We start from the raw sequence: 20,637 nt of genomic DNA on the forward strand, positions 1-20,637 counted from the left end.
GGCAACTCTAGGTTTGAATTTGTTCTTCAGTTCCTTGAGCTTAAGAAATGCTGAATGAGTTTGGACCTTTTGATTTTCCGACTCTAGCTCCTCACACATTTCATTGTAATATTTTGCTTTGTCATTGTATATTTACACAATGGAATATTATACAGCAGTGATAAACAATGAACTCATAAAACATTACACAATGTGGGGGAGACTGGAGAACATTATGCTGAGTGAAATACCTCAGTCACAAAAGGACGAATACTACATAATACTGCTGGTATAAAATAACAAGAATAAGAATAAGAGAATAAGAAAAAGTGGGTAGATAACAACACTGCATTGAAAAAGTTGAGGGGAATAACTGTCCAAAAGGAATATATGATTAGGCATTATCTTTATGACAACAATTTGGAACAAGAGTTGCATTGCAAAATGGACTGGGGGAGGGAGAAAAGAGAGGGAGGGAAGAAACTGTGCAACAATGAGTGAATAAAAACTTTTTTTAAAAAAAAAAGGGAGCTAAACACAAAAAAGAAAAGTCACTGGGAAGCTCACTGAGTCTGTGTTACAGTCTCCAAGTAGGAGAAGGATCAAGTGGTGGAAGAAGCCTTTGTCTCAAAGTTGGCTGCACATCAAATCACCTGAGAAACTTGGTTCAAACAGCTTCCTCATCCATATCCCAGGTAGAATGAGCCCGAATATCTCTAGGTGAGTTTCTCAGTGCCCTACTGCTGCTGTAAAATAAATACCACAGATGTTTCAGTGAACAAAAAATTCCTTTCCCACAATTAGAAGACTGGAAGTTTCGATCAGGCCACCAGCTCCAGGAGAAGGCTCTCTCCGTAGGTGCTGAGGAAACAGCCTTGTCTCTCAGCTTTTGTAACCCAGGGCTTCTTCTGTCACTTGGCAATCTTCAAGCAACATCTATGCTGATCACCTCTATTTGTGTTCCTGATTCTCTGCTAGTTTCTGGAGGGTAGAGATTACCAGATAGGTGAGTGCTAAACAAATGGACTCTTACAAACCATTTAAAAAACCTGTTTCTGTGCTCGCTTCGGCAGCACATATACTAAAATTGGAACGATACAGAGAAGATTAGCATGGCCCCTGTGCAAGGATGACACGTAAATTCGTAAAAAAACCTGTTTCTCTGCCTTTCACTTCTCTTAAGAATAGCCTCATGGAGGGGGAAGTGAGCTGGTGGGGAGGGGTGGGAAGGGAGAAAATTGCAGCAATGAATGAATGGAAATCCAAAACCTCTGTAAAAAAAAAAATATATATATATATAAAGAATAGACTCAGAATTAGCGAATTCATGGGCTGCATGATGATATCAAGGATTTTCCATATTTTTACTTTGCCATCCTCAACAGTTTGCTTTGGTGCACAGACATGGCCCTCGAGATTATTCCAAAATAATTAATTTAGGAGAGCATCAGTCCTCACAAAATAGATATCATGGACTAGAAGAGTGGAAGAAGTTATGTCTATTTTTCAAGTCCCCTCTTAAGTCTCTTCAAGAGCATTCTGCTGATTGAATGAAGTCAGTCTCGTAATGACAAATACTGCATAAAACCATTATTGTAAAATAGAAGGATAACTAATAAAACATGCATGGAGACCCAAAGGGGGAAGGGATGGGAACAGAAGAGTGAGGATGGGTAGAGGAAAAACCACAGGGTTGCCCAATTTGGTGGGAGGAGGGAGGGGGTAAAGAAAATGGGAAGGATCCTGCAGGGACCTGAAAAAACAGGGTGATGATGGGCATAGTCCAATGGTGATTAATTTTATAAAACATAATCAATGCGAACAACACACAATGTGAATGAAAAGTAGTGTGAAACACAATGCAGATGAACTTTGTAAGCAAATCAATACAAAATATGTTTTTTAAAAAAAGTGCAGAAAACCTCCCAGAAGCTCCCTAGCAGCCAACCCTACCCATCTCCTTAGGCAAAGTTGCGTTATGTGCCATTTCCCAAACCAAACACCAGTGAAGGGTAAGCAACTGTTTACGTAACTACAAGTAATTTATGTAATTCAGTCCAGCGCTGACTCACCCCTGGTGGGGCAGAGGGCAGGGAGACCAGTCACCCCTGAAGTAATGATACCTGGAGGGGAAACACTGTTCTGTCCGGACAGAAGAACAGAACGGGGAATGGTGTGAGGAGTAATCAGGAGTGAATGGTCCAATCAGAACACAGTAAAGAAGGAAGAGGGAAAAAGCTATCTAGTTGCCTAAATTTAAGTCAGCTTCTATAGGACCCCCACTCCCATTCCCTCGGGGGTTTGTGTCTCAATCTTTTTCCCTCATTATACCTTTGAAGGTATTTCGTAAGTGGACAGACCAGTTTTAATATCTCCTAGTCCAGGGCTGAGGGCAGTGGCAGAATTCTCTCCTTACATGCTGGAGCTCTCGTTTGGATACCTGGCCAATCCACCGCCAAGTGTCTGTTGGTAGAGGTTTGCCTGTTGCTCTAATGCTGAACGGGCTTCAGTGCAGTTTCCAAACTTAGAGTAAGAATAAAGATGATCTATTTCTGAAAAAACTAGAAGACCCTATGAAGCACAAGGTCCAATCTTGCTGTACGTAGAACCACCGGGAATCAGGGACATCATTATGGCCACTGTCATAGTGCAGGTCTCACTGATTTTCTTTATATTCCATTTTTATTAACCATTCTTGCCTTCTTACTTATTTGTTTGTCCATATAGCCTTAGAATTTGTTTGTCAAGAGCCTTTAGAAGATCTTACTTGGAAATTCTCAGGAGGATTGCATTGAATATGTTCTTGTTGTTGTGTGTCATTGACTGGCCTATAGCTGATGCTCCAGTCGACTTTCAGAGGCAGTAAATCACACAGGAGATTGCCCATTCTTTTCTTATGAAACAGCTGGTGTATTCAAACTGCACGTCTCTGAGATTGCAGCACAGCTTCTTACCACTAGACACCCCTGCCCCCCACAGCTCCCTCGTTGAACAGGTGATTGTCTGTTTTTCTCACACATTCAAACCAGCAGCCTTTATGTTAGTGGCACAACTCCCTATGGACCATGACATCAATGCTTTCTAGTTTTGTTTTTGTTTTTTCAGTTGAACAGAATTTGAGATAACTTGGAGACATTTTTCCATAGACTTGATATTTTTTTCAATATCCTTTGATATAAATGTATTATTTCCTTCATGTGTCTTTTTTGTTTATGCAACACATATATCTAGTTTAGCTGACACGTAGGGAAGCAGATCTGAGAGAAAAGAGAGAGAACCTGGTAATATTGCCTGAATCCAAGAATTTGGTCATATTTGAAACTAACTCTTGAGTTAAAAAAAGAATGTTGTGTCTTTATAAACTGATAGGAGTTATATTTCTGTTACTTATATTAGAAAAAGAGTTGAGGATGAGAGAGAGAGAGAAAGAAACTGGTCCCAAGAAACGAACAGGCCTTTACTGTATGGTCTGAGAGGGACGCCAAGTGAAAGCAGAGAAAGTCAGAATGGTGAACCCTCAATTAGGGGCAGTTTCTTCTTATAGGGGCCTTGGGGAGGGCAAGGGAAGATATCACCTCTCAGAACTTGAGGCCATCAATTAACTCAGGTCTGGGCCTTCTTGATCAGGCCCAGAGCTTTCTCATGATTTATCATCAGGTCTGGTCTTTGTCCCGGCTTCGCTTCTCAGGGAGTGATCAGACCTGGGGGCAGCTGCAATATTTTCCCTCCAACTTGCTCTTAAAAACATTCTGTCTTTTTGTGACCAAGTTATTTCACTCAGCATGATGTGCTCCAGGGTTCCCCCATGCTGTGTAATGTTTTACAAGTTCATTGTTTTTCAGAGCTGAGTAGTATTCCTTTGTATGAATATACCATCTTTTTTTCCTATCCATTCATTTGTTGAAAAGAAATACTGCATAGTACCACTGTTATAAAGCAGTTTTGACATGGGGAGGGGGTTGGGAGGGGAATAGGATGAGTGGATACATAGTGACCATTGCATTGGAACAGATGAAAGAAAGAACTGTCTAAAATAAATATATATGGTCAGGCGTTTTACATACAACAACAGTCCAAAATAAGAGATAAATCATTACAAAGAGGACAACAGCCCAGAATAAAAGATACATCATTGCAAAGAGGATTGGGGGGTGGGAGGTTGGTAGGTAATTGTGCAACAATGAATGAATATTTTAAAAATAAAATTAACTGGGGGGGAGCATAAAGGGAAGGGGAGGAGTAAAATATGCAACAATGAGTGAATGAAAATCTAACTCCTCTGTAAATGTTTGTTAAAAATCACAATTAAAATAAAATTTTATTTTTAAAACAACCCAAAACATTCTGACTGTGGCATCATGTCTTGTAACGGAGCTCTGGTGGCCTAGTGGCAAGAAGCTGCACTGTAATCCCAAAGACAAGCAGTTCGAGGTCACCAGCTACTCTGTGGGAGAAGGATGAACAATCTTCTCCCGTGCAATTACTGCCTTGGAAACCACGCTGGAGGGTCAGATATGGGTCTCTATGGTACATAATGACAACAAGAAATTAAATCCATAATGTCCTAAATAGATCAAAAAGAGAAACTTTGTCTTGTCTGCCTCGCCCCCTAGAAAGTAAGCTCTGTGAGGACAAAGAGGAGGGAACTGTAGTGGCCTAGTGGGTAAAGAGTCACACTGCCAACCTCAAAGCATGTGGCTTAAATCCATCAGTTGTTCTGCACGAAAAAGATACACAATCTCCTTCAGAGTGATAGAGTGATTCACAGCCTCTGAAAAACCACAGGAGAGTTAGCTAGGCGTCAGTTGCCACCTGATAGCATATAACAACTAGCAGTGAGAACAAAGTAAGACATCTAAGTGTTACTCAAGAAATGCCTGTTGGATACATGAAGACATATAATCAGAAGAAAATTTTCACTTGGTTGGTTCTAAAGGAGGAAGGCATTCAAGATATTACACGTTTCAGACCTACGTTGTTGTTGGTAGGTGTCACTGAGTGGGCCATAACTCACAGCTACACCGTGAACAGCAGATCTGAGACTTGGCCTACCCTGCACCGTCCTCACCAGCTCTGTGAGCGAGCCCATTGTTTAAACGATAGAAGATCGCTAGTGCTTTGCTCCATACAAGACTTTTCATTATAGAGTTAGTTGGAGACCTCTAGAAAGCAAACCCAAAGGAACATTGAATAGAAACAATAACTCAAGGTATATAACAGTGTTAAATTGTTCCTTGCACAATCTGCCTAATGCAGCAACTCTACCAATATCACCATTCATTTATATAGTACATGGTATTAGCTTCGTGGTGAGGTTGTTGTTATAAGCCACTGGAATCCACTAATAACTGACCCTTCCAGTGAGGTTTTGGAGGCTGTAAATTACATGGGAGGAGATTGTCCATCTTTTCCCTGGGGACTACTGCTGGTGGATTGGAATCATCGGCCTTTGAAGTGGTGACGCAATCCCTTACTCACTAGGCTACCAGAGTGCCCTGGGGTAGGCAGAAGAGAAACAAAAACGCATATATAATTGTTGTTGTTGCTGGGTGCTATAGCATTGCTTCCAGCTCATAACAACCCCATGTTTTAAAAAGATCAGAACTGCACCACAAAGTTTTCTTGACATAAGTTTTTTTTTAGAAACAGATCACTAGATCTTCCTCTCTAGGAGCCTGTGGGCAGATTCAAACTACCAACCTTTCAGTTAGCTGTCAAGCACTTAATTATTGTACCACCAGTGTTCCTTGACATCCACACTCCTTGGAGGCAAAGATGTCTCTCATACTTGGGACATTTGTCTCTGGTACTTTCCCAGGCAAGGCTATTGCTTGGAAAAGACATCATGCTTGGAAAGATGGAAGGTCAGCAAAGGACAAGAAGACCCCCAAGGAGATGGACTGACGCATTGGGGCCAGCATATCAGAGGTGATGAGGGTGGCACAGGATAGGACAGGGTTCAGGTCTATTGTTCACAGGGTCGCTATGAGTTGTATGTATTCAAAGACACCTAACAACAACAAACATGCATACACACATTTATTGTTGTCATCAATTGGAATTCAGCTTAAGGCTATCTTCAATGCAGAACAGGAGTTCTCCATAGAATTGTCAAAACTGTAACTATAGCTGACAGAGACAAAGAGATACAAAATCATGTGTATCATACACATATATAAGCAGAGGCATAAAGCAAACACAGTGCCATCAGCCCATTCCAAATCATGGTAGCCTGCTGTTGGGTTTACTAGGCTGTAAATCCTAATGAGAGCAAATGTAATTGATAAGTCAGAATCAATTGATCAGAGAGGGTTCAACTTCCCCCCCCCCCGCTGTTATTTGTTGATTTGGACTTACAGCAACCCTTCATCAGCTTTTTGAAGTTGTTAGTCTTTACAAAAGGAGGACCATCTTTCTCTAGTTGAGGGACAGATGGATTTGAACTGCTGACCTTTTGGTTAAAAGCACAACACAGAAAGCACCATGTCACGGGGGGGAAGGGAGCGGGGATAGATGATGTATGCTGTTGCTGTTAGGTGCCATTGAGTTGAGCACGGCTCTTAGCGACCCTATGGACAACGAATCTCTGAGCCCCATCCTTTCCTGTGCCATCCTCACAGTCTTAGATCTCACATAATGTCATCGCTGTGGACCAAGTCAGAACTGACCCATAGCTGACCCTGTGGTGGCTATGATGAGTGGTACTAAAAGTCTAAAAAGAGAAGTTGAACACGATAAAGAAATAGCAGCACTATTTCTTTCATAGAATGAAAAATAGAATTTCAAGCACATTGAACTTGCCAATGACTTTTCCACAATTCTTCTTGTCTCTCTCCTTCCACAAAATAATAAAGCAACTTTGAGGTTATGGCTTCTTTCCCTTTAAATTCAAATGTTTTCACTCAGATTCATTGATCTCAGAAAGCCCTCCAGACAGCAAATGTTAGTACTTGACATTTTTATGTATAAATAATTGACTTACGTGGGAAAATAGGAATATATCCAGAATGTGGAGTTTGAAAATAAGGAAAAATCAGGACTTACCTCTCTGATCTCCAGCTGAACTAATAACTAAATTAATTTTAGTTCAATACACAATGAATCTTTGAATGTTCCTATCTTTACTCTACTACTTTAACATTAGAAATAGTCTTCTTTCCAATGTTTGTCTGTCCACTAAGTGAGATACACTTGTTTTAGCAAAACTAACCCCAAATATGTCACTGAGAAATTGTACACGGGATCTCCCTAGGTTATAAAAGAGATCTATTCCTCCTTCCGTGTTTAGGAATTTGTAGGAGAGTTGGAACAAGTACAAGATACTTCTTATTTAGCCTTCATTTCATGCAAGAAAAAGCTTAAAGTCTTTTCTAAGATTTAAAAGCTGCATAGGCAGAAGTGAAAGTGATTGTGATAAAGAAATTTATTGTGAGTAGAGGTTGGTTCAGTAACTTCAAAATTAGGGCTAACTTATATTACATTAAAGGGTAAGTAAAAGTTTTTCATAAATCAGATATTTTTAACCCAAGGCATGCCTGTATCAGGTTATTATCTTTTTTTAAGACATAAATGAGAAAGACGCCCTCAACTGAGACCTTTGGAGGACCTTGAAAAGGGCGTGTGGGCGTACTGAATGGACGGTAGCCAGGAGAGTCTGCTCTTATCTGTAGATTGACTCGTACATTTTTTTTTTCTGCCTGTCAATCCCATTTCTAGTCTCTTGATTTTGACCAGGGGTGTTAGCAAGTCCTTCCGGAGATGTTCTTTCTCTCCCTTCCCCCCTAACCTCACAAAGACAGCCTGAGGACAGTGGAATGCAGTTGCTTGAAATGCCACCCCACCCACCTAGGAAAACTACAAGTTTGAACAGTTCCAGGCCAGCAATAATAGGCTTTGTATAAAGTGTTCCCGCCGAGCAGAGGCAGTTTGAAACTGGTTCCACCAGTGTGACAGGGAGGCTGACTTCAGCCTCCTCTTGTGTTTCTCCAACTCAGACTGAGACAAACACCCAGTTTCCTTTAAGGAGTCACAGAAAAGGTCAAGCTAGTCAAGTTGCAGGGTAAAGACACCACAGGAATCTACATTGGGCAGGTAGATACAAACTCTAATGTGTTGGGGGAAAACCGTGTTGGAGGGCACGTAGCAATGACTGGAGTGAAAGATAAGCAGGGAGGGCTTCCAGGAAGAGGTGACATTTGAATAGGGATGAGACGGAGGATTGGCCAGAAGGATAGTTCATGAAGCTGAATCTTTGTAAAATGTCTTAAATATCAATAAAATTCCACTTAGGAACTTAACACTTCAGAAAAGGAATCTGGACAGAGAAAAATCCTAGTGGGTTTTTTGGGGGTTTTTTTTTGGTTGGTTTGTTTGTGGGTTTTTTGTTGTTTTGGTTTTGTTGTTGTTGTTGTTGTTGTTTTTAATTTGGGGAACTCTAGTGGCCTAGCGGCAAGAAGCTTCACTGCAATCCCAAAGGCACGTGGTTCAAGACCACCAGTTGCTCTGCAATCTCCTTTTTTGTGATTAACTGCCTCTGAAAACTGGCCTCTCCACTACAACTGCAGAGTCAGAACCAACCCATAGCTGACCCTCCAGACAGTTTTCAGAGGCAATAATCACTCGGGAGGAAATTGCCCATCTTTACACGAAGAGTAACTGATGGATTTGAACTACTTGCCTTCGGGATTACAGTGCAGCTTCTTACCACTAGGCCACTATAAATTAAAAGAAAAGCTTGAAAGAAAAATGTGAGGCCCTATTTCCCACGAATATTGCAATATCTGAGAAACTAAACTATATGAAGAAGGATGAGGATCAGGAATGGAGAAAAACCAAGTGAGCAACTTGTGATATGCAGATATACAGATGGTACTTACTTGCAGAAACTGAAGAGAACTTGAAGCACTTACTGAAGAAGATGAAGCCTTCAGTATGGATTACACTTCAACATTAAGGAAAAAAAAAACAAACCCTTACATCTACCAATATCATGACAAAAGATTGAAATTACCAAGGGTTTAATTTTACTTGGATCCACAATGAACATCAATGGAAGCAGCAATCAGAAAAAGAAAGACTTATTTGCATTGGGAAAATCTAGTAAGGACTTCTTTAAAGTGCTAAAGAGCAAAGATGCCACTTTAGAGACTAAGGTGAGCCTGGCCTAAGTCATGTTATTTTCCAGTTGTTTCATAATGCATGTGAAAGTTGGACAATGAATAAGGAAGACCAAAGAACTGATGCATTTGGGTTGTGGCGTTGGCAACAAGTACTGGGTGTACTTTGGATTGCCAAAGGAACAAACAGATCTCTCTTGGAATAAGTGCAGCCAGGATACTCCTTAAAGGCAAAGGTGGTGAGACTTTGTCTCACATACTTTCACACGTTTTCAAGAGGACTCAGTCCTTCAGAAAGGACAGCATGCTTGAAAAGGTAGAGGACTATTGAAGGAGAAGATGGTCCTTCATGAGATGGCTCGGTACAGTGTGTGCAGCAATGGACGTAAACACAGCAGGGATCGTGAGAATGGTACAGGGTTGGTCACAGTTTCAAGATGCTGTAGGTAGAACCTAGAAGAAGTTCATTTGTTGAACCTTGATTGTTCACTCGATATCTAACAACGGCAATATCCTTTCTAAGCTTTAGAACTCTGACTGCCTGATTTTTTTAAAAAAAAAACAATTGTTCAGAAGTTAAAAAACAATAGTTTCTCTACTTTGGACAAAATTATTGCACAAACATAGCATAGTTTTCATGTCAAAATTTTAGGTTTTGAAGTAACATCATTTCTCTCATTGGTTGAAAAGCCTATTCTCATTTATGAGGAAACAGGAATTACAGAAATAAACATGATTCAAAAGAAAAATTTCAAAATTAAGAGTTAATTGTACTTGCTACCATATAACTCAGAAATTCTGTTCAGAGGGGGAGGGCTGGGGGGAAGGGCTGGGCGGGGAGAGAAGTGCAGCAATGAATGAATGGAAATCCAGGATCTCTGTAAGATGCTCATTGAAATTATTTTTTAAAAAAAGAAATTCTGTTCCTAGGTATATATCCAACAGAAATTAAAACATTCATATGTAGAATAAACCTGTACACAAATGTCGCAGTGGCACTCTTCTCAAATGCAACCATGAACTAGTCCATGAACTAAACAATGGCCAGATTCACACTAGGGAGCTCTGGTGGCCTAATGGCAAGAAGCTGTGCTGTAATCACGAAGGCATACAGTTCAAGACCACCAGCGACTCTGTGGGAGAAGGATGGGCAAGGTCCTCCAGTGTAATTAACTGTCTCTAAAAACCCACCAGAGGCTAAGCTATTGGTTGGTTCCAACTCAACAGTACACCATCACAACATATTCATATTCTTACAGAATGTTGTTTGGCAATAAAAAGAAATGAAGCACTAATATATTGTAAAAATGGAAAACCCTTGAGAACATCATGCTAAGTGATAGAAAGCAGTCACAAAAGATCAAATATTGTCTGATTTCCCTTATTTGAAAAGTCTGTTGTTGTTATTGCTGTTGTTGTTATTATATGCCATCAAGTTGCTTGCGACTCATAGCGACCCTAAGTACAGCTCTGAACACTGCTCTATCCTGAACCAACTTCATTGTCTCTGACACAACTACTCCCATTACCCTAGTCATTCAATCAATCCATCTCATTCAGGGTCTTCCTCTCTTGTCCTGTTCCTCCACCCTTCCAAGTATGATATCCTTCTCCAAGGACTGGCCCCTCCTGGCAACATGTCCAAATGTATGTCAGACGAAGCTTCAGAATCCTTGCCTCCAAGGAGCAGCTTGGTTTCACCCTCCCTAGGATGAAGCTGTTTGTTCTTCAAGCAGTCTGTGGTATATTCAATACTCTTCTCCATCACCACAACTTTGATCTTCAAACCTTTGAAGGCATCAATTCTTATTCTTCTTCCCTGAAAAATCTAGAATAGCTAATTTTTTAAAATTTTTTAAAATTTTGTTTAAATATGATTATGCTAACTTTAATTCAAATTGGACTTTTATGTTTCATTGAAATTAAGCATAGCTCAACTGGATTAGGTTCTTGCCATTCTACTAAATGTAGTGCTGGTGGGTACTGACGTCGTTGTTAGGTGCCGTCAAGTTGACTCATAATGACCCTGTGGACACAGAATGGAGCCTTGCCCTGTCCTGTGCTGGCTTCCTCATGATCTGCACCCTGCATGAGTCCATCACAGCGGTGACTGTATCAACCCATCTCACGGAGGGTTGTCTTATCTTTTTCCAAAGACTGGCACCACCCCCCAAACCTCTAACATTCCCAGACCTGCACTTCCTCCACAACAGAGTCCTTTGCTCCTTTGTCAGTCCATGGTATACACAAAAAATGGCAGCCCAGCAGTGCTGGGGCGGGAAATGTTTAACCCTGCGGTGGTGTGTGGGACACACCTTGTCCACAAACACGTCCAGCCTCTCGGGCTTCTTGGGAAGCTGCTATCCCAAGTGTAGGAGGTGGTACCACATGGAGAGGACCTGAAGAAACAGGCCTCGCACCACCAGTTCCACCAGCAGAGTCTGAAGTGTGGGACATCTGCATTCTGTATAACTGTATCAAGATCCATCTTAGCCCAACAAATACTTTTCCTAGATTTTTTATATACCCTCCAGTACTGAAAACAAATGATATCAACAAGATTTCAAAGCAGAAAATAAGTCAGTCATGAGAAGGGAATGAGAAAGGCCTAACCAGCTTTTGAGAAATGGACAGATGTTCAACAACTACCATCACTACACATTAAAGATGGGTTCGCCATGCCAAATCTAGAGGCCAGGAATTCACATGTAATTTCTGCTGAAATCAGCTGCCCAGAACATATAATAAAAGCTTCAGGGAATGATGAGATATGTACATCTCTCTGCAGAAACACAGCTGCCACCCAACAAAGCCAAGCAATTTCACTAAACAGGCTAATTCCATATTTTTGTCCCAGAGGAAGAAGAATTCAGGATGTAATTTCCAGTGGCATAATGTCAGGCCTAATCTTAACCTAGGGAGTCCTGGTAGCACAATAGTTAAGTACTTGGTTGTACACTAAAATTTGGGTGGGTGGTTTGAATGCACCAGCTGTTCTATGGTGGAAAAGTCTTAGTGCCCAACTTCTGTCAGGATGAATCCATTGTCATTGAGTCAATACCAATTCATAGCCCATGTTGAGGGCTGAATAGAACTGCCCCATACGGTTTTTGAGGTTGTAAATATTATTCTTTTTAAAGGCCGGAAATCTTTATGGAAACAGATTGTCACTTCTTTCTCCCCAGGAGTGGCTGGAGTTCAAACTACTGGCTTTTCAGTTCTTAGTAGTTGAGCACTTACCCATTAGGTTAACCTGTTACTACTTAAGTAGAAATCCATCGCTGTGAAATCCATTCCAATTTATAGCAACACTACAGGACAGAGGAAAGCTACCACAGAGAGGTTCCTTGGTTATAATATTTATGAAAGCAGACTGCACCATCTTTCTCCCGTTGTTGTTTTGTGCCTTTGAGTCCTAGCCAACCCATCGCTTCCCTCTAGTGGGTTTTTGAAGGCAGTCAATTCCACTATAGGAAAAGAGCTGGTGGATTCAAACATCACCCCTGTGGGATTGCAGCACAGCTTCTTACCACTTGGTCACCAGAGCTCCCGGCATAGGTAGTAGGTTAGAGTAATTGACCTCTCAGTGAGTAGCCAAGCTGTTTACCACTGTCCCTCCAGTGGTGCTGTTAGGTGCTGTCAAATCAGTTATGCCTCAGAGCGATGCTGTGTACAACAGGACAAAACTGCTTGACCTGGGCCAGCCACACAATTGTTGCTACGTTGGAACCCGTTAGTGTAACCACTGTGTTGATCCATCTCTTTGAGGGTTTGCTCTTTTTATTTTCTCTCTGACTCTCTACCATAAGTGTCTTTCTCCAGAGCTAGTCCTTCCTGGTAAAAATGTCCAAAGTGCATGACTCGTCGTCTCATCATCCTTGCTTTTACGGAGCACTCGGATTCTGGCTGTACTTCCTCTAGTCCGTGGTGCACTCAACAGCCGTCACCAGCACCATAAATCAAGCTCAGCAATTCTTCCCTCTTCCCGAGTCACCACCCAGCATCCACAAGCACATAATGAAATTTAAAATGCCATGACTTGAGTCAGTCTTCAAGTGGCATCTTTGTTTTATTAAACTCTGAAGAAATCATGTCAATTACTTTCTTAACCGTTACTTCCATGGGCATGGATTGTGGATCCAAGGAACATGTAATTTTGACGAGGTCAATGTTTTTTCCATTCATGATTATGTTGTTTACTAGTCCAGTTGTGAAGATTTTTATTTTCTTTCTGTTAAGGAGTAATCCCTACTGAAAGCTGCAGCCTTCCATCTTTATCAATAAGTGCTTCAAATTCTCTATCAGAAAGCAAATGCGTGTTATTTGCATATTTCAGGGTTGTTAATGAGTCTCTCTTAACCGTGTTGCTAAATGCTTTTTCATAAAGAAAACAGCTTCCGAAATTATTTGTTCAGCATTGCTCACCATAGAGATTGAGTAAATGTGATAAAAGGAAAGAATGGGCCTTAAAATATACCACAAGATCTCCAGTGCCCTCCAGTGGTTACAATTAAAATTGCTTACTGTATGACACTGATGCACGCCTTCAAGTGGAGTACAACTCACAGCAGCTCTCTGAACAACTGAGCCGAACCCTATATCCTGTGCCACCCTCATCATCTCTTACACACTTGAGCTAAATGACAAAGCTATTATAGACAAGGTTTATTACTTTCTTACCTTGAAAGCTACCATGTTTGCGTCAGAACAAAATTAGTTAACATCGGTCGTAAAAACTCTCTTTGCTCTTATCGCTAAGCATTCACCTAAGTGTCTGTTTCCTGGTGGTCTGTCTTTGCAGCGCCTTTAAACACAACCAGGAAGGTGTAAGTACCCCTCCAGTGACCATCAGTGAGACTGGGTTAACAATACACTATACACTCACAAGGTTGTAAGCGTTCAGCCAACATGAAGAGCAAGAAGGTGGAAATGAAAAACGGGCAGGAAGAAGCATAACAAAGAGTGAGAGGTGAACACTGCAAACAAAAATTAGCCAATTTGGCCACGAGCACCTTATCCATCGTATCTGAGAAGTTTGAAGGCTCATCTTTCCTTCATCCTCAGCACCAGGTTATAGTGAAAGCAACTGACCCCAAAGGAGAATTTCTTTCACTCAACAAATAGTAACAAGTGAGTGCAAACTACTCCATGCAATCTTCATATGGATTGAAGGACGACTTAGCGTGTTGTCCTTTGAGTTAAAGCTGTATTCAATATTGGAATGAATAACAGTCCAGAAACAGAATTCTATTGATCTTGGTGCCTCACCTACCAGAAGTCCTAATATATAATATAGTCTGATATAAGGCTATTTGTTTGGGGATGAAGCTTAGGCACCATCCTTATAAATGCCCTCTACAAGCTTGGACACAGGCATGGTCTGTTACAAAGCTAATATGGAACTGGGTTCTTCTACAAGCCATGCTTGCAGATGTTCAAGAATATATGGTCAGTTCACACATCATGAACACCTCTTTTTTATGTAAATTTTTTTCATTTACTATTAATTTCAATGAAAATTTACAGAAACTTTGGATTTCTATTCATTCATTGTTGCACTTTTCTCTCCTCACAACCCTCCCCCCAAGTACACCCCCCTCTTGGGAAAGTAAAAAAAAAATTCTTTCATTGTTTTACAATCCCTCCCCCCAGGTCCACTCCACTATACAGCCTTCGCTCTGGACTCCCGTCATGACACAAATACCTAATCACATATCCCTTTTAAACAGTTTTCTCCCTCATCTGTTTCAATGCAGTATACATTATTTATCCCATCTTTCTCAGTCTCCCCCCAACCCCAAGGTTGGTCCTGTTTTATAATAGCGGCACCATGCAGTATTTGTCCTTTTGTGACTGAGATAGCTCACTCAACATTATGTCCTCCAGGGTCACCCATTTTGAATAATATTGCAGGAGTTCCTTGTTTTTTCAGTGCAGCGTAGCATTCCATTGTGTGACTAGACCACAGCTTCTCTACCCATTCATTTGTCAATGGGCACTTAGGTTGTTTCCAACTCCTTGCTATTGTGAATATAGTCACGATAAACATGGGTGTGCATATATCTGCTTGGATGTCAGTTATGGTCTCTTTGGGGTTTATTCCCAGTAGTGGAATTGCTGGGTCAAATGGTATCTCTATTTGCAACTTTTTGAGAAAGCACCATACCGCCTTCCACAGTGGTTGCACCATTTTACACTCCCACCAACAGTGAATAACGGTTCCAGTTTCTCCATAACCTCGCCAGCATTTGTTGCTTGCGATTCTGTTATATTCTGCTATTCTGACTGGGGTGAGTGATATCTCATAGTTGTTTTAGATAAACACCTCTTAATTCACCACAGTCTACTTACAGCATTCCTCTGATTAATTCACAAACTACTAATTGCTCTGATAATGGTTCATTTCAGAAATGACCTGTGCTAGCAATAAAAGTTTTAGTGATAATGAAGATACTATGACTTTTCCAATATCATGCTAGATGAGCACCTTTAAAGTGTGAATTCCTGACGAGAACACAAGCTGCCCTGGAAATGCTTTCAGCTAACACGTTCAAATGTCACACTGTCTGTGCCGACGTTATTAAAGTAAATTACAGGCATAAGCACAGGATACAATGGGAAGTATTAGAACGATTCTTTTGCAATCACTGACGACTATTATACAAATTTGGCCAACATTCCTAAATGTTGCTACTGGCATCACTTCTCATATATTTGCAGATATAGTCATTCAATCAACAAACTTTAAGGAAAAACTGATAATTAGATCATTGGACTACTTTTACCTCAGTTGAGATTTAGTGCATTGTAACAAAATCCTGAATAAGAATTCTTGGCGTTGCTTATTCGTCCAGAGGTCAAACCAATGACTTACAAGGGCCACTCTTTCCTGAAAGAGCTGTAAGAACAAAAACTGATAATTTGTTGTGCGGTGCAATATATTCTTAGTTGCTAAGCTATCCTGGGGCATTTTGCAAACAATACCCACTGCTAATATTTGCATAGCACATTAAGCTCACAAAGCATTTTCATGTATGTAGTTGGGGGGAGGTCCCCTCACTTCAGTTTGAACTGGTTTTTACCTCAGACCTCAGATAGAGAGACACGCCTGGGCTTGTTGGGTGGGCTGGTGGGGAAAGTTGTCAGGAGATATAATTACACAGGGGGTAGGAAGGAGCCTCTCTGGGAAACAAAGAGATAATAGTTTCTGGCTCTTATTTCTACCTTAAGTGGCCTGAGGAAATTACATTCCATACATATGCTCTTGAAAACACATACCCACATACCGGTTACATTTATTTCATTGTGAAAACAGAACAATTTAAGGTAGATATTATTTTACTAAGGCATAGCCCTGAATCTTCACAAAACTAGTCCAAATGAAGGTGTATGAGTCTTGCTTAATGGCCATTATGTATCCCAGGAAAGAAATACACCAAATACCAGCACCTCTCCAAACCTGGGGTTCGATCTACCTTTGCTCAAATGAGCACACACAAGCTTGCAGCACTTTGTACTAGGCTACGCTCCTGGGCTAGTCTGTTCCCCTTATAAATGGACTGAACTGCACCTGAGCTCTAAGGACCCAGTAAGCCCTCGTTAAGTGAAGGAGAACTTCCCCATGCCGTTCAGTGCCCACTTCCTGAATTACGTTTTGGAGGTTGAAGGAGTGGACCCCTCAAGCTACATGGAACCATAACATTGGCACAACAGAGAATAGAGCATCAAAGAAATACATTGAGAAATGTAAATTAATGCTCTCCCTTTCCTGCAACTACCACAAAGCAAAATATCTTCTTCCTTTCTCTTCTTTCTGGCTTGTGCCCACAACCTCTGAGGGATACAGAGAGCATTTTCCAGTTAGAGTGTAAGGAGAGGTACATCTTGAGTCTCTTGGAAGGCAGGAGTTGGGCGCTGGGCTGAGAAGAGGAAGTCTTTGAGGCGCACAGATCAAGGTTTATTTTTATTTAAAGAAACAGAAAAAAGTTAAGTCGTTTAAAGATTTTTTTTAAAAAAATATGGTAACGAAACACAGCAGAGTCGAATCAACCATCTAAATCAGAGCTCTTGTCTAGCTATCTTACTCACCTCTCTATTTAACGGTTTGTTACTAAAAGGGGTCCAAGCACTGAATCTTGTATGAAAGCCATCCATTTCTACAGGGCTCCGGGGAGACTTTCCAACTGACATCACAGCAAATGATTTATTTCAGCCTTGGGAACCGCAAAGTTTATTCCAATAAATATTTAAGATTTTCTGAAAACATCCAATATATTAACATATTAATATTTTACTTAATGATATCAATTCCATTTTTAGATTTATAGGAATTACATAAACTCATTTGTCTATTTCTCTCATATGTGCTAGCATGCGCACACACACTCACAGTTCCAATGAAGATCTGGTAACACAATAGCTAAGCACTTGACTGTAACTCCAAAGGTCAGCAGTTCAAATTGATCAACCACTCTTGGGAGAAAAAAAGCTGGCAATTGACTCTTATAAAGATGAACCAATCTCAGAAGACTGTCTTAAAGAAAGTCAGCTAGAGTCTCAGAAGACTGTCTTAAAGAAAGTCAGCTAGAGTGCTTCTTAAAGGCAAAGATGATAAAGCTTTGTCTCACATATATCAGGCATGTTGTTACGAGAGGCTTTTCCTCAGAGAGGGACACATGCTTGGAAAGGTGGAGGGTCAGCTAAAGAGAGGAAGACCTTCAACCAGAAGGGTTGACAAGCGACTGCAGCAAAGAGCCTGAGTCTGTCAGAGATTGTGAAGGCGGCACAGGACAGAACAGCATTCAGATCTTTGGTCACAGGGTCTCTAGGAGTCCTGCTTGACTTGATGGCACCATTAACAGCAACCACAGCTTGAGAAGGGGCCTTCCATCACTGTTACCATGCTTTATCAGTTGTACATATGATTCACAATAGTCTCCAGAGACCTATGAACTAAAAGGTCCTTGTTATACACACACACACACACACACATACACACACACACACACACAGAGTTGATAAGGGTCAGAGAACTAACTACAACTCATATTAACCCTATGAACAGCAGGTGTAAACCTTGCCATATCCTACACCAGCCTCACAAGTTCTGACTTGCTCAAGCCCATTGTTGTAATTTGTGGGTCAGTCCATCTTGTTGAGAGTCTTCCTCTCTTTCTCTGCCCCTTCACCTTTCCCACTATGACGTCTTTTTCCAAGAACTGGTCCCTCCTGGCAACATGCTCAAAGTACATAAGACAGAGTTTCACCATCGTTTCCTTTAAAAATGTACATATATGTATATATGCACACCTCACACACTCTATGTGCACACACACAAACACATATACATACCCAGAGATACCGGGAACAGGATGACTACAGTAAATAGCCCCTTTATGAAGGGAAGAACGAGAGACTGAGGGAAGAGCTAGTTTATAACGACTGTGCTGGAGAAGGCTGGAGCTCGGTGGCTCATTTTTATCTCAGAGAATCAGTCCATTTTAGTCCTTGTCAGTGATGTTGTTGTTGTATGCCATCATTGTTGTATGTCAGTGATAGTTTTAGGAAACAAGTCTCTTAAAATCTCTATTTATTTGGTCCCCGGTAGTTCTATGTCTCATAGCTGTTTAGAGATCTTTCTCTTTTCTCTAAAGTTAATTGCAGGTACATTGAATGCACCACTTACGTCAAATTAAAAAACTCATTGCCATCAAGTTGGAACTGACTCATAGATGACCTTCCAGTGGGGTTTCGGAGGCTGTAAATCTCAGGGGAAGAGATTGCTCATCTTTTTCCCACAGAGTGTCTGGTGGATTTGAACAGCCCGCGAGACGCCACCTTCAGGCTAATAGTGGAACTTCCCAAGGTCTACACCACCAGAGTCTGACTATAAGACTTTTTATTTTAATGAAAGTTTAGAAAGACTTTGGATTTCCATTCATACACTGTTGCACACTTTCCTCACGATCCAACCCCTCCCCCGAGTTTGCTTTTCTCTTTGAAGAAAAAAATTCTTTCTTTGTTATACAATCCCCCCTCCCACCAAATCCACTTTATTATGCAGCTCTTATTCTGGACTCTTGTCATAAAAAAAATATATATATACCTAAACATATATATATATTTTTAAACAGTTCTCGCCCTCATCTGTTTCCATGCAGTATACATTATTTATCCCCTTTTTAAAAAATTCTCCCCAACCCCAATGTCATTTCTGTCTCACAACATTGGCACTATGCAGTATTTGTGACTGAGATATTTCACTCAGCATAATGTCCTCCAGAGTCACCCATTTTGTATAGTATTTCATGAGTTTCTTGTTTTTCAATGCAGCATAATATTCCATTGTGTGAATATACCACAGTTTCTCTATCCATTTATTTGTTGATGGGCACTTTGGTTGTTTCCAGCTCTTTGCTATTATGAACAAAGCTGCAATAAACCTGGGTATACATGTATCTGCTTGGGTAGCAATTATGGTTTCTTTAGGGTATATTCCAAGTAGGGGAATTGCTGGGTCAAATGGTATTTCTATTTCCAACTTTTTGAGGAAGTGCCAGACTGCCTTCCATAGTGGTTGTACCATTTTACACTCCCACCAACAGTGAATAAGGGTTCCAGTTTCTCAGCAACCTCTCCAGCATTTGTTGTTTGCTGCTCTGTTAAATTTTGCTATTCTTACTGGGGTGAGATGATAGCTCCTAGTTGTTTGACCATAAGACTTTTTGTCCAAGTTATTTTTTTTCAATAAAGATCTTCTAGAGGCTACCTCATTCCATTCAGAAATTCCAGTTGTCAAAGAGCCATACTCAGGGCTTGGCCACTAGGCAGCATGTTAGTAGCAAAAATATTGCTCGGAGGCTTTACTTTTTTTTTTTTCTTTCTTTATTAGGTAATGATGTGAATTAGTGTCTCTTCCAATCTTGCAAGTTCCTGTGGCCTAGTGGTAAGAAGCTGTATTACACTCTCAAAGGCACACAGTTCTAATCCACCAGTTAGTTGCTCCTCAGAAGAGGAATGGGCAATCTCTTCACATGTGATTTACTGCTTCTGAAAATCCCCTGAAGAGTCATCTGTGGGTCAGTTCTAACTCAACAGCACACAATAACAACACCAACTTCCTTTTAATTTCTACTTGCAAACCAATCAAATATTTTCTTATTTTTTATTAGGTGCTATCGAGTCAACTACAACTCCTAGCAATGTTATGAACAAGAGAACAGGATGATCCTTGCCCTATCCTGCACCACCTTGACAAGCACTGACACGCTCCAGCCAGTCTCTGTGTCAATCCACCTTGTTGAGAGTCTCCCTCTCTCTCACTGACCTTCCACCTTTCCAAGCATGATGTCCTTTTCCGAGGACCGCTCCCTTCTGAGAACATGCCCAAAATATGTAAGACAAAGTTTCACCATTCATATTCTCAGAAGCACCCTGACTACATTTCCTCCAAGATACACTTGTTTGTTCTTTGGGTTCACAAAATACTTTTCTGAGCTCCTCTATTATTTATATAATAATCTATATAATTAGATTATATATT

The 20,637-nt window shown here is 40.8% G+C and overlaps 1 protein-coding gene across 1 annotated transcript in view; it reads right to left on the reverse strand.

The window, feature by feature from the left end:
• The window catches only part of ECT2L (epithelial cell transforming sequence 2 oncogene-like), a 128,400-nt gene extending 111,151 nt beyond the window's left edge, over positions 1–17,249 (reverse strand). Inside the window, exons 1-2 of the mRNA XM_006885001.1 lie at positions 17,184–17,249; positions 15,881–15,993 (exon numbers count right to left, since the gene is read on the reverse strand). Coding sequence (XP_006885063.1) covers positions 15,881–15,993; positions 17,184–17,249 — 179 coding nt within the window. The remainder of the gene's footprint in view (positions 1–15,880; positions 15,994–17,183) is intronic.
• Positions 17,250–20,637: the final 3,388 nt, after the last annotated feature.

The sequence above is a fragment of the Elephantulus edwardii genome, unplaced genomic scaffold (assembly GCF_000299155.1).
Source record: "Elephantulus edwardii isolate Elephantulus edwardi_28Jun2011 unplaced genomic scaffold, EleEdw1.0 scaffold00039, whole genome shotgun sequence".
Classification (NCBI taxonomy): domain Eukaryota; kingdom Metazoa; phylum Chordata; class Mammalia; order Macroscelidea; family Macroscelididae; genus Elephantulus; species Elephantulus edwardii.